The 13832-nt window shown below is 36.9% G+C and overlaps 1 protein-coding gene across 1 annotated transcript in view; it reads right to left on the bottom strand.

Annotated features, from left to right (window-relative positions):
• Window positions 1-13832, bottom strand: part of ttn.2 (titin, tandem duplicate 2) — a 170151-nt gene that overhangs the window by 82912 nt on the left and 73407 nt on the right. The window contains exons 100-125 of the mRNA XM_016445616.1: window positions 13510-13554; window positions 11561-13198; window positions 11039-11083; window positions 10468-10866; window positions 10076-10345; window positions 9720-9995; window positions 9489-9628; window positions 9281-9407; window positions 8905-9171; window positions 8530-8796; window positions 8074-8337; window positions 7804-7943; window positions 7591-7717; window positions 7074-7340; window positions 6702-6968; window positions 6320-6586; window positions 6059-6198; window positions 5486-5612; window positions 4514-4656; window positions 3097-3220; window positions 2503-2769; window positions 2308-2405; window positions 1968-2136; window positions 1611-1877; window positions 1224-1490; window positions 853-1131 (exon numbers count right to left, since the gene is read on the bottom strand). Coding sequence (XP_016301102.1) covers window positions 853-1131; window positions 1224-1490; window positions 1611-1877; window positions 1968-2136; window positions 2308-2405; window positions 2503-2769; window positions 3097-3220; window positions 4514-4656; window positions 5486-5612; window positions 6059-6198; window positions 6320-6586; window positions 6702-6968; window positions 7074-7340; window positions 7591-7717; window positions 7804-7943; window positions 8074-8337; window positions 8530-8796; window positions 8905-9171; window positions 9281-9407; window positions 9489-9628; window positions 9720-9995; window positions 10076-10345; window positions 10468-10866; window positions 11039-11083; window positions 11561-13198; window positions 13510-13554 — 6687 coding nt within the window. The remainder of the gene's footprint in view (window positions 1-852; window positions 1132-1223; window positions 1491-1610; window positions 1878-1967; window positions 2137-2307; window positions 2406-2502; window positions 2770-3096; window positions 3221-4513; window positions 4657-5485; window positions 5613-6058; window positions 6199-6319; window positions 6587-6701; window positions 6969-7073; window positions 7341-7590; window positions 7718-7803; window positions 7944-8073; window positions 8338-8529; window positions 8797-8904; window positions 9172-9280; window positions 9408-9488; window positions 9629-9719; window positions 9996-10075; window positions 10346-10467; window positions 10867-11038; window positions 11084-11560; window positions 13199-13509; window positions 13555-13832) is intronic.

Raw genomic sequence — 13832 nt, 5'->3', positions numbered from 1 at the left:
CAACTTTTAATGGAGTTTGGTTGGCACCCGGTGGCTGTTTGTGGTATAACGCCCTAAATAAAATCTCACAGGATCCTCAATTTTTGTCATATCAACTTCAAATTTGGAACATAACTTACATAAGGCTTTAATTTTATACCAATTTTAGAGTAAAACCTATTATGTAAAATATTTATTATATATAAAATAAAATAAAATGAGTATAGTGCATTTTCTTTACAGTAAATTTAAACTTCTATAACTTTTTGATACTTTAATTTTTTTGAAAAAATTCCACTTTTGCAATAATCTTTTCTTCTTTAAAAAGAGACCAACCTTAGGTCTGTATTCCAAAGTGTTCATAAATTACAACAATTTAAGTTTGGATAGTGCACTTTCATGCCTATTTTAAAAAATGGGGGGTGACAGTTAAGGGGTTAACACAATAACAAACAAACAACACTCCTTCATGGGTACAAACATAAATATTTTTCCAAAGTATAACAGAAATAGTGAAAGAAATTTCGGTCTGGTCAACCGGTTACAATATAAGCAAATGTTTGTAAGCATGTATACGTAAATATTTGTGGTCATACATTCATAAACATAATACTCATTTCCATAGGCGTCACTGTATAATCTTTAAAAGGGTTTTTTTATTTTATTTACTGTTAAACTAATACAAACGGTCCACTAAATGCCCACTCAATAGGAAATTCATGTTCACTTTCATGGCAGACGGTTCACGAGAGATTCCCTTTTATATAAACACACTTGCTTTGAGATATATATATATACATACATAGTTATATATATAACTATTTTCTTGCAAGAATTGCTGTAAAAAATAAAGCATATCAGTGCGTGTCATACCTTGCACAGTAATGTTGGAAGAGCTCTTTGCGTGTTCACCACGTTGGTTGGTCAGTGTAACGGTGTAGTTGGCCTCATCTGATTTTTGAGTGTCTTTGATCCTCAGAGAGAATACATTGTCCTTCTGGACCATGATGAACTTGCTACTTTCAAATAAAGTCTCATTATTCTTCAGCCATTTGGCTTTGGCCCCCTCAGTGTTAACTTCACAATTGAGGACAGTCTCTTGTCCTTCATTTGCCTTTATGTCTCTTAGAGGAGTGATAATCCTAAGCTTTTCTGTAAAACAAGAAAAAGAAAGAAAAATCATCAAATTTTCATATTTATATCATAATTTTTCAAAAATATACACAAAAACATAATATACATACCTAGCACAATCAGATCAGCTGAGGCTCTTGTGGTTCCAATGAGGACTACAAAGCCACCTTCATCCTTGAGTTCACAATTTTTGACAACAAGAACTCTCTTTTTGCCCTCAGAAATTATGTCATATTTGTCATCTGATTGAAGTTCCGTATCTCCTTTGAGCCATTTCACTTCATATGTGTCTTTGGAGACAGAGCACACAAATTCTGCCTTTTCACCTTCAACCACCTCCTGGTTTTGAGGCCTTGCAATAAACTCAGCGGCAAGTTCTAAAGTAAAAAAAAAAATAGTTACAGTATTAGGTCAATCACAAGCATGGAGCAAGTTTATATAAACAAGGTATGAAATACAAAGTATGAAGTAAAATTTCAAGGACAAGACAGTCTCACCATTAATCCTTAGGTTCCCTGTGGTTTGTGAGGTGGGCAGTTTGCAGTGGTACTCTCCGGCATCATCCATACGAAGGCCCTTAATAATTAGGATTCTCTTTTTGCCATCTGCAATATGCTCATATCTACCAACTTCAGGCAACTCTTGGTCACCCTTGTACCATGTAACCTCTGCACTGGGTTTGGAGACTTCACATATCAGTTTAACACTGTCGGTTTCAGTGCCTTCAACATTAGCCAAGTTCTTTGTGAATCTAGTCTCCTCCTCTGTGGTCAGAAAAAGTCATGCAAATCAGTATACTGTTCAAAGCAAGTTGTTGAAGCCTGTTTAGACTAAAAATGAACAGAATAATTTACCAATGACAGTCAGCATTCCAGAGGTTTTGGAAGTCCTGGCATCACATTCATATTCTGCTTCGTCATCAAAGACAGACTTGCTTATGATGAGAATACGTTTTACTCCTTCAGAAATGATCTCATATTTCTTGCCTTTTCTGATTTCATTACCATCTTTGAACCAGCGAACCTATTCAAAGGGAACAATGGAATATGTTGATGAATAAACTCACAGTGATCATTTTCAAAAAGTCAGACAATTACACAACATGTCTAATGTCTAACATCTAACCTATGAATTATATAGATATAAATTTAAATGTCAATTAAAAAAAGATTAACTGAATGGTAGACAACAAACCTTAGCACTTTCACGAGACACTTCACATTCAAATCTGGCAGATTCCTTCTCTTTGACCTCAACATCATGGAGTGGCTTTGTGAACTCAACATGTGGAGCTGAAGATCAAAAGGCAATCATATTCAGTCTTTTATTTTTTCATTGCAAGTACTATTTAAATTCTTAGCTTTTGCCTTTTCATTCTGGTTGACTTACGTTCAACATTTAAGAAGGCTGAAGTCTTGAATTGTTTAGCATCACAGGTATATGTCCTTGAGTCATCAAGTGTGCAGTCATGGATAAGAAGTTTTCTTTTACGGCCATCAGCAACCATGTCATATTTCTTGGTTTTGCGAATTTCTTGTCCATCTCTAAACCACCTGACCTCTGCTTTCTCTTTGGAGACTTCACACTCTAGTTCAGCGGTGGCTTCCTCTTCTACAGTCTGGTCCTCCAGAGGTTTGGTGAATTCAACTGGAGGTTCTGTGCAATAAATGTATTTGTTTTATTGCAATTCACTTTTTAACAATATTATAATTTCCTATGATGATATTTGAAGACAGACTAATTATATAATGTTTTTCTTTTAAACAGTAAATATCAATTTCTTAGCACAGACATTTAAAATGTTTTTGACAATCACCTGAGCTCCAATAAGAGCACTAATAATTACCAGCACCAATACAATTACAACACTAGAATGGTTGATATTCTCACCTCAATGTGAGCATGTTTTAGGCAGATTAATTTTATGAGGGATGCTTGTTAGCAATTAAATTAAATCTGCATTTGTGAACAAATGGCACCCACCATTTACAATGAGTTGAGCCTGTGTCACGAAGTCCTTTGCAGTGAGTTTTACTTCTCCTGCCTCTGTCAGTTTCACATCCCTAAGGGTCAGCGTGTGAGTTCTGCCTTCTGAACGGTGCACCACCTGTGCAATTCAAACCAATTGATAAATCAAGCACACTTGCCATGTCAAGGGTGGGGGAGGCTATTTACTGCCCCTCTGCAATAGACATCAACAGCTGAGCACTAGGAACTGTTCTCATTTTCACACCTCTGCTTCTTCTGTCCCAACTAGGGCCCTGGAAGCCAGTTTAGACTCATTTGGCTTGTGTAACTTGTGTAACAAATAAAGCTATATGAACAGATTGAAAACAGTTGTATATGATTTGCTTACAATTAATATCGTCCTTAAATCATCAATCAAAATAAAAATAAAAATAAAACAGGCTGAAAAAATTACAAATTAACATAACATGATTTTTTTTTTGTTTTAATTTTTCAGTTCCATTTCCAAAAAAAATTCACTTATGAATGAGAAATGTCATGTTGTTAAACAACATTATAATGTCTTTATATAATAATAATAATAATCAATAAAATGAAATCTATGTATATCTGTAAACCCAACATTGAACATGTTCCTGAATATAATGCAGAAGCTAGCAAAAAAAAAAAAATCTGTCCAAAAATAATCAAAACTGTTAGAATTATGGTTCATTAGTGCTTGTTTCAACTTGTTTGTAATCTCTGTTCGAAGAATCAAGTCCTCACACAAACATATCAGGAATACAAACAGAACTTGAACAGCTGTTGTCACCAAAATGTGTGACCTTTTACTAAACCCATTTGCTACACGGCACTCAGTTTAATAAAAGTATCATGTAAAATACATAAAATCCAAAGCCATGACTGAAGGCCTAACTCGCACACACTGCAAATTATATGACAAACACATTTAAATGCTTCTAACAAAATGCATAAATAAATAAATACATACATATATAGCTACGTGTAAATACAAGCTATGTCTGTAAAAAAGGCCTCTTGCCACCTGCCATTGCACATAGAGTCTTGAAGCAGTTAAAAATAACCAGAGGAACGCTTGCAGAGCAGAATAGCCCTGTGTGTTATCTTAAAACCCAGATCAAATGCTCAACTGGTATCCTGATCCCCAGGTCCTTATATGAGGAAAGCATTTAACTGACAGATGTAAAGAACTAGCATTCAATATGTAGAAAAAAGCTAAATAGTTGTTTAGTGTAATCCTAGATGTTAAAAAACAGTTTACCACATTTTACAACAGTTTAGTGATCATCTAAATTCATTAATGATTCAATTAGTGTATACAAAATAGTGACACCAACAGTTAATTCTTTATAAATTTCCCAGAAACCACAAATGACATTTTAAATTTACACAGGACAACATGCACACTTACTCTGTCACTTGGTTCCAGCTTTGTACCCCCTAGGAACCATTCCACAGGTATGCCCTCATAAGACAGTTCGCAGTCAAAGGTTGCTGTCTCTCCCGCTGTCACTGTTACATCCTTGAGAGACCTCAAGAGGCCTATCACTCGTGCTTTGGATTCAGGAGAAGACATTATTAGTCACCTCCAAGACCCAAGAGACACTGGTAATCCTTTAACTACAAATTCTCATAGCGCTTTCCCGCTGACAACAGGCCACTGCTCTGGAGCTCGTAAGCCTCCAGGACAAGTGGAATCCAGCAAGACAGGGACTTGTGTTGGGGGCCTACTTCATTTGCATATTGCGTTTCCTTAAGATGTATATGGTCAGAAAAGAAATTTGGAGGTAGGTCTGTTAAGCCTCTGCCAATCACTGACAGAGACTCTCTACATATGGAATGCAGCTTCTAAAATAACCGCAACATCTGATTGGCCACTAGCCCACCCCTGTTATGACATCCTGCTAGGAAATCTGTTACTGTCAATCAACCTGCTGGACTTCTCCAGGAAAAGGAGAATGTTACTTAAGTGTTACTTAATTTATAAACTGAAAAAAAAAAAATCCCACATCATGGTTGAGGGTTGCATGTCATAATAGTGTCTCTGCTTGTTTCTAAAGCAAGAATATTAAAAAGCTAAAAAAAAATGTAAAAAAAAAATTTGATTGGCTGCCAAACCTGTCTCTAACACATTAATCCCTGCCATAATAAATACTTTTCACACCCTGTTATCACTACATGGCATCTGTCAGAATAATTTATGAGCTAATCATAAACTGCAGTGACTAATTTAATTGCCTTTAGTTCACACACTTTGTTTCAAAGCAACACATATCAGCTGCCTTTGTTACACAATACTAATTGTTTCTGGTATGTTCACAGAGATATCATTTCTCTGGCTTGTCCAAAATATGCAAGAAGGCATCCTATTCATCATTCTCACCTTTAACTCTGAGCTGAGCACTTGATTTAGCATTAGCAGCACTGAAGTCCACACCACCAGCCATATCCATGCGAACATTGTAAAGGATAAGCATGTGCTTCATGCCTTCCTCCTTAATTTCACAGTCCTAATAAATGAAATTAAAAATATGATATGAAAATATGAGAACATGTCAGCACAGAGAACTATTAACAGTAATTCTGAAAAAAATTGCACAATTTAGCACAATAGTAAGCTCTTAAAGGAACAGTTCACCCCAAATGTAACCGTTCTAAGCCACAAATGACTCTATTTTTTAGTTTAAATTTCAAGCTTTTTGTCACACATAGTGCACAATTACTACTTACTACTTCAATGATATATATATATATATTATATATTTTTTTTTTTTTTTTTTTTTTATCCAAAATTTCTGTTTTTATGTCATGATGACAGAATTAGCATTTATTATGTGAACTATTCATTTAATACAATTCAAAAAAATGTTGTATCTTATTTTAAATTTGATAAACATTAAAATGTTCAAAAAGCATCTGTAAGTTATATTTGGTGTTTAGGAGCAACATAAATTACCGGTGACTGGTGCAGGGCATCTCCTTTGAGTTTCCAGTTACCATGAACATCCTCCTCAGAGATTTCTGTCTCAAAGCGAGCAGTCTCGGTCTCTGTGACCTCCACACTGTACAGTGGACGGACAATCTTAATATCGCGCTCTGCAAAGAACATGAGAGGAGAGGCAAAGTTATACGAGTTCATAGTAATTTTATCAATTTTAATCTATTAATCGATATATGGATTAATAAAACAAACATAAAATAAATAAAAAATACATACCTTCAATGTTAAGCTTGGCTGCTGTTTTGTCAGAGCCGCAGTCACATACATATTCACCAATGTTGGCCTTCTCTGCCTTCTTCACTGTCAAGATAAGTTTCTTTCCATCAGCCTTGATGAGGACGTTCTTAGAGGGAGTGATCTCCTTGCCGTCTTTGAACCATTTCACCTGAGCAGATGATTTGCTCACTTCACACATCAGGACAACCTCATCCTTCTCAACTGCAGTGTAGTCCTGCAACTTGGTAGTAAAGTAAGGTTCTCCCTCTGTTGATAAACAAGAGGGATTTAAGTTTAATTCAATATTTATCAGTACAATTCAGTATTCAATATTTATCTGTATGATCCTTTAAGTGTGTCTACAAAATATTTAAACACCTACCAAGTACAGTGAGCATTGCCTCACAGGTTTTCCCAAGGGCCTCAGCTTTAATTAGAGAAGTGTCATCAATAGACACCTCTTTGAAGGACAGAGTATGGGTTTTGCCATCCTCTGACATGTGTACCACTTTACTTGGATGCAAACGCACGTCATTCTTGTACCAGGTGACTTGAACCTTTTCATGAGAGAGTTCGATGCTGAATTCTGCAGTCTCACGCTCTTTAACAGTGACATCTTTAATGGGTCTGACAAACTCAAGACGGATGCCTGGGGAAAAATGCAAGCACATGATTCAATCTGGCAGAAGTTGTATTTAAAAGTTTACGAAACAAACATATTTTTAAAATAATGTATTTATTTTCTCCCCCTTACCCTGGATAACAAGTTTGGCAGATGTTCTCTTGTCCTCAGCCTCAAACATATACTTAGCTTCATCCTCATAGGCAGCAGATCTGACTACCAGAATGTGTCTTTTGCCTTCCTGAAGTACCTCAAATTTATCATCAGTTGTAATCTCCTGAGATCCTTTCAACCAACGGAAGCTCTTTGGTTGTCTTGAGATCTCACACTCAAACCTTGCATCATCTTTCTCATATACATGCACATCAGCCAGAGGTGTTACAAAAGTAATGGGAAGCTCTGCAAAAATACATAAAGAACATCCCTTTTAAATAATACACAAACAATCCACCAACTCAAATAACATAAAATACTTAATATATATATAGAGTCTAATTGCTTTAAGCTAGTTTCCCCCACAAGTGAGTAGTCAGTTATTCCACACTTTTATTCAGACGAGGAAGTGGTCAGTCGCCAAAAAGGGTTTAAGATCACTCAGAATCTCTAGAATCAAACAGTGGATTTAAAGTAAAATTTAGTCATAAAATACCTTTCACTTTTAGATTGGCAGAGCATTTTGCATTGGCACCCTGGAATGAAACCTCTCCAGACTGGGACACTTTACAGTTGTACAAAGTTAAGATGTGCTTTGCGCCATCCTCAATGATTTCAACATCCTGTTGCCACAAAGACAAAAATACAGTTATGCCATTCATACAAAAGTTACATTTGTAACCATTTCAAATAGTTTTAGTAGCCTTACAGGTGATGAGGAGAGGATTTCTCCTTGCAGCTTCCACTGGCCATGGACATCATCTTCAGAAATTTCCACCTCAAAACGAGCTGTCTCACCATCGAACAGCTCAACACCATACATTGGTCGCACCACTTTGATGTCACGAGCTGAAATTAATTAAACCCTGAATTAATTATTTAAACCTGTAACTGCTGAAAGATTGCGTGCAGGTGTGTAGGGCACTCTGGAAAAAAAAATATGCATTTACATTCCATGGGCATAACCTTGATCACTGACCTTCAATGTTCATCGTGGCCGAAGTCTTGTCTGTTCCACAGTCACAAACATATAATCCTTTTTCTTTTTCCTCAACTTTCTTGATGTTCAGGATTCTTCGTTTGCCATCAGCTTTCATGGTAACCATCTTGGAGGCTTTAATTTCAGTCTCATTGTGGAACCACTTCACAGGAACATCTTTGCTGAGCTCGCAGTCAAGATTGACCTCGTCTTTCTCAACTGCAGTGTAATCTTGCAGTTTAACTGTGAAGTAGGCATCTCCCTCTATATTGAAATGTAAAAAAAATTAAGTTTAGCAAACCTATAATGTACAGTTTGTGAGATAAAACAGCTTGTATACCAACAAACGTTCACTAGATTACAGATTTCAGGACCACTTATCTTACCACCACCACTACCACCATCATTATCATCAAAATAATAATAATAATAATAATAATAATAATAATAAGTTACCTAGCACCGTCAGGTTTGCTGTTGTTGATAATCCTTTAGCCTCTGCTTTTATTTGGCAAGTATCATCTAGAGTGGCATTCTTGATTTCTAATATATGTTTCTTTCCATCAACATGCGTAAGTACAGTTCTGCTCGGATGCAGTTTTGTTTCATTTTTGTACCATGTCACTGGTACATTGTCATGGGACAGTTCAAGCTCAAACCGAGCTGTTTTACCTTCCTTAACAGTTTGATCCGATATCGGTGAGATGAATTTCAGCCGCAAACCTATAATGTGTTAGTCCATTGCAAAATCATTTTAGCTTGGTGATTTTGTGAACAAAACACATTTTTCAAAGGACCCCATGACGACTGAAACATGGCTTGAAAACTTACCCTCAACTGTCAGTTTGGCTGTTGATGTTTTACCCAACGCCTCAATAGTATATTCTCCCTCATCCTCAAATTCACAGTGGTTTATGACCAACATGTGTTTCTTTCCATCATCAATGATATCATATTTTTGGTCTGGTGTTATAATATCAGATCCTCTCAACCACATGACTTTAGGCACATCTTTTGTGATCGTGCATTCAAACTTTGCCTGTTTCTTTTCATGCACAGTAACATCCTTCAATGGGACTGTGAAGTCCATTTCAATCTCTATGGGTGTGAATAACACAAGTTATCACAAGTTATTTTTCACCCTATTTAGCTTATAAATACTGCATTTCTTGTTTCAGCATGCATTTTTTGCTCATCAACGACATACCTTTGACCGTTAACATTGCAGTAGTGATAGCATTCAAAGCTTGGTAAGAGACTTCTCCAGCCTGGTCAAGTTGAACATTTTTCAATGTAAGGGATCTCTTATTTCCTTCAGCTCTGATATCACACGTCTGGGAATAAAAAAAAAATAAAAAATTATGTAAAATAGCCTATATAAAATAATGCATTTTTTCAACTATATACAATCTTACCGGTGATCTTGTCAGAACCTGCCCTCTAAGTTTCCATTCTCCAGGCACATCATCTTCTGAAATTTCAGTATCAAAGCTGGCCTCCTCTTTCTCAACCACCTCCACACTAGCAAGAGGCTTCAAGATCTCAGCTTCACGCTCTATATTTATGAAAGACAAAAAGAGTATTTAGGGAAATACAAAAACAACCTTTTGCAGTAAGGTAATAAATGCTAAGGCTGCCTAACACACCTCCAAGAGTGAGTTTTGCTGCATATCTGCGGCCCTCAACTTCTATGGCATATTCTCCAACATCACCAGGTTGCGCATTCTTGATTGTAAGCGTGATATCTTTTCCATCCTTTTTCAGCTCAGTCTTATTTGTAGGGTCAGTGGGAATTTCTTCATCTCCCTTGAACCACTTCCAGTTAGGAGTATCCTTGTACAGTTCGCACTTGAATGTGGCAGTAGCCTTTGGTTTCACATGCTGGTCCCTCAAAGGTTTTGTTAACCAATCTCTGATTATTTCTGCGAAGGTAGATATTTAGTTTAGTTATGTTTTGGTAAAGAACTAACATAAATAACCATAAAGTTTTCCATATGCATACCAATGACTTTGACATTGGCTTGTGTCTTGATGTCCTCGCACTCGCAAGTGTAAACACCGGCATCATCGTCATTTGTGTCTTGGATTGTCACAGAGCGCTGCAATCCAATAACACTGATTTGAATTTTGCCAGCAATTTGCTTGAGCTCTTTTCCGTCCTTCTTCCAGACAACATCCCTGTCTTTGCTCAACTCGCAGGTTAAGTACATTGGCTGTCCCTTAATCACAGACATTTCCTCCTCCAGATTCTTTGTGAACTTCACTGGTAACTCTATGAAAATGAAAAAACAAACAGAAGAACATCTCAATTCATTGGGTAGTATTTTTTGAATATATATTCGTATAAGACTAAGCTTGTATATTCACAGTTTTTACTCATAATCAATGCACTACCTTCAACAATAAGTTTAGCTGTTGAGGTCTTCTCCTTGTTGCCAAGCTTTGCAACACATGTGTACTCCCCAGTGTCTGAAAGCTGTACATCAATGATGGCCAGTTTGCGGTCTTTGCCATCAGATGTGAATTTGTGCTTTGGACTCTCCCTTAGATTGCTTCCATCTTTCATCCAGGTGGTGATAGCAGTAGATGGAGAGATCTGGCACTCAAATACAGCAGAGGAGCCAATGGACTCAGCCTCCTGCAACACAATATCTTTGAGCTCCTTCACAAACTTCAAGGGGACGGCTTTGAGCTGGGCACCAAATGGTGATTCTCCTGGAGGCTTATCACCACCAACACCAGGCTTCAGCCCTCTACCCCTTCCAGCATCACCAGGAGATGGAGTTTGTCTTGCTGTAATGCAAAAAGAGGTTTAAATGGAACTACTACTTCTGCAAATAGTAAGCACATTACATACTGATATACATATATCTGTTGTTGAGCTGTCATGACTAATGTATAAAGCAATGCTTAAAATGGCTGAGGGAAAAAAAAATCATCAAAATTATTTAATAAATAAACTTACGTCTTAAGCCTCTGCCTCTTCCAGCTTCCTCTTTAGGCTTTCCCTCTGAACAAACAAAAATCAATTATTTCCAATTCACGGAAATGGAAAATATATTTTAAGTTAAATTAAAATGTCCAGTACTGAAAAAAACACTTAGAGACAAAAGGTAAATATTAAACATGGGAATGAAGAGTCATGAAGATGACAGAATCATGCTGCCAATTAATGAGAAGTTAGATGACAAATTACAATCCCAACGCAATGACCATTCTTTCCACCAGTGGTTATATTCCGTAGATCAGTGAAGACACACAGATAAACAACAAACAATATGAAAAGACATTAAAATACAACACACATGCCACAATGAAGATTGAAGAAGATGAAGAAGGAGGCAGACAAGATTTAGCAGTTTATGTGGATGGACATGGATGTAGACATGGAAATTATCTGGGGTGAAAATAAATAACAACAGGGAGATGGATTCCATAGCACGGAAACTGAGGCATTCTTTGGTGTAGTTCACAGCCACCCTCTCACCTCGTCTACCCCCTGGCATCCCAGGAGTCTCAAGCGCCCCTTCCTCCAAATACCTTTCTTCAGAGCCTTCTGAGCCATAACTCTCTCGAGAAGCAACCTCCCATCCCCATGCTTCTTCTTCATCTTCATATTCCGCTTCAAATTCAACCTCAACCTCTTCTTCAAACAGTTCTTCTTCAAACTGAGTTGACACTTTTCTTAACTCTACAGCTCCAGGAGACAGTTCCTTTTTGACTGGAATCTCCTCTTTTTCAGGGATCTGAGGAGTTTCTTCAGATTTGTCCTCCTTAGGTGAAACCTTCTGAGGTACTTTCTTCAAAATAACAGCTTCAATCGAGTCTTTGGGTGAAACTTTCTTTGGCTTCTTTGCTAAATCCTCACTAGGCTTCCTCTCCACTGAGACTGGTTCAGTTGGTTTTGGTTTCTCAACCTTAGGCGAAGGAATCTTTTCAGGCTCTACTGCACTCTTTGCACGCTCAGCTGGTTTTAGAATTATATCTTCTTTCTTCTCAGCCTCTTTGGGTAAAATACCCTTTTTGGTGACTATTGGCTTCTTCTCAGCCTCCTTTGGTGTAAGCTCCTTCTTTACCGGCGTAACCTTTTTAAGCGGTGCCTTTTTGTCTTCTACTGGTACAATAGTTGGTATCTTCTCAACCTCTTTACCTTTATCTGGAGTTTCTTGACTGTCAACTCTTTTTGGTGGAATACTTGGTTCTGTTTTAACTTCATCTTTTGGTGGCCTAGTAAGTGGTGACAACTCAATTGGTTTTCGTTCTTTTGGCTCTGGAACCTCCTTTTCTTTTGGTGATCCAGCTGAAGGTTTCTTCGGAATTGATTTTAGTTGAACCACATCAGGCTCCTGATCTTTAGATGGAATTTTACCTTTACCTTTAAATAATTTCTCTTCAGGCTCTGTAGGTGCTTCCTCTTTGGGAGGTCTGGTTACAGGTTTAACAGCAACTTCATCAGGCACCTTTTTGTCAGGAACGGAGGGCACTTCTTTTTTCGTGAGGATATCGGGTTCTTTTGGCTTCTCATCCTTTTCAGGTCGGTCTCCTTTCTGAAAAGTAACTGGTTCCCTACTTCTGTCAAAAGTTATAGGTTCTCTTCCTTTTTCTTCTTTTTTGGTGTCTTTTTCGGTTTCACTTGGCGGTTTTACAGTTTTCTCAAATGGCTTTAATTTGACAGATTCTTGTTCTTTTGTTTCTACTGGTAACTTTTTAACCTTTTTCAGAGCTAAGCCAGGCTCCTCTGGTGTATCTTTTTTTGGAACCTTTCCAATTGGTGTCTTTTTCGCTTTTTCTTCTAATTCGGTTTCTGGTTTTATTTGAGGTGGTGCTTGCTCAGGTTCATCAGGCATCTTTTTGTCTACCTCAGGTTGGATTTTCTCAACTCTCTTAGTCACTTCATAAGTCTCAAAATGCATTTCTGCCTCATAACTTTCAGTTATCATAACTTCAGTATGCGCCTCAGCATACACTTTGGGACTCTCTTTATATTCCTCCTCTTGTGGTTTGAGCACTTTCTTCAGTTTTACCATTTCCTGATCTTTGTCTTTATCTTTAGAAACTCTTGTAGGTTTCTTTAAGGTGGGAATTTCAAATCGTCCCTCTTCTTGCTTCACTTTAAGAACTTTTCCTTTAGATTTGGAAATGTATGCCATTATAAAGCGAACGATACATAAAAAACAACCATAAACACAGCACATTTAACACACTGACATTGCCAACAAACTATTTCAAGACAAAACATAACAAAAGACTAAAGGACACAATCAATAACAGACAAACTAACAAGATGGTACTAACAACATTTAATATATTTCAATACACATAACAAAATTCCAAAAAATATCATATAACACAACTGAAGAGAACATATAATCTGAAATGGCTCTGCAATCTGTGAGAAAAGATTTTAAGTTTTAAGAATCTCTTTTTTTTTTTTACCTTTCTTTCCTGGAGCAGGTGCAGAAACTGGTTCCTTTTCACCATCTGATTTAGAAAAGTTGTCACAAAAAGTTAAAATAATTCACAATAACAAGTTTGTTATGTAGTGCAAAGAAATGTGTCGAAATGAAATATTGGAAATGTGCAGAAAAAGCTTTGGGGGCATGTTTTTTTTTGTAATGTGAATCTGTTTTGGTATACATATTTTATTGTCTTTTTTGAGTAACTGTCTGTGAGTTAAACTGCTGAAAGATAAATAAGACACGTCTTTTCATTAAGTGAAATGGGGGATGCTGCGAGGATCACTTAATAGCTTACACATA

Source organism: Sinocyclocheilus anshuiensis, unplaced genomic scaffold (genome assembly GCF_001515605.1).
Source record: "Sinocyclocheilus anshuiensis isolate Anshui unplaced genomic scaffold, SAMN03320099.WGS_v1.1 scaffold179, whole genome shotgun sequence".
Classification (NCBI taxonomy): domain Eukaryota; kingdom Metazoa; phylum Chordata; class Actinopteri; order Cypriniformes; family Cyprinidae; genus Sinocyclocheilus; species Sinocyclocheilus anshuiensis.
Note: the sequence above shows the minus strand (reverse complement) of the source record. Positions and strands in the feature narration are given on the sequence as shown.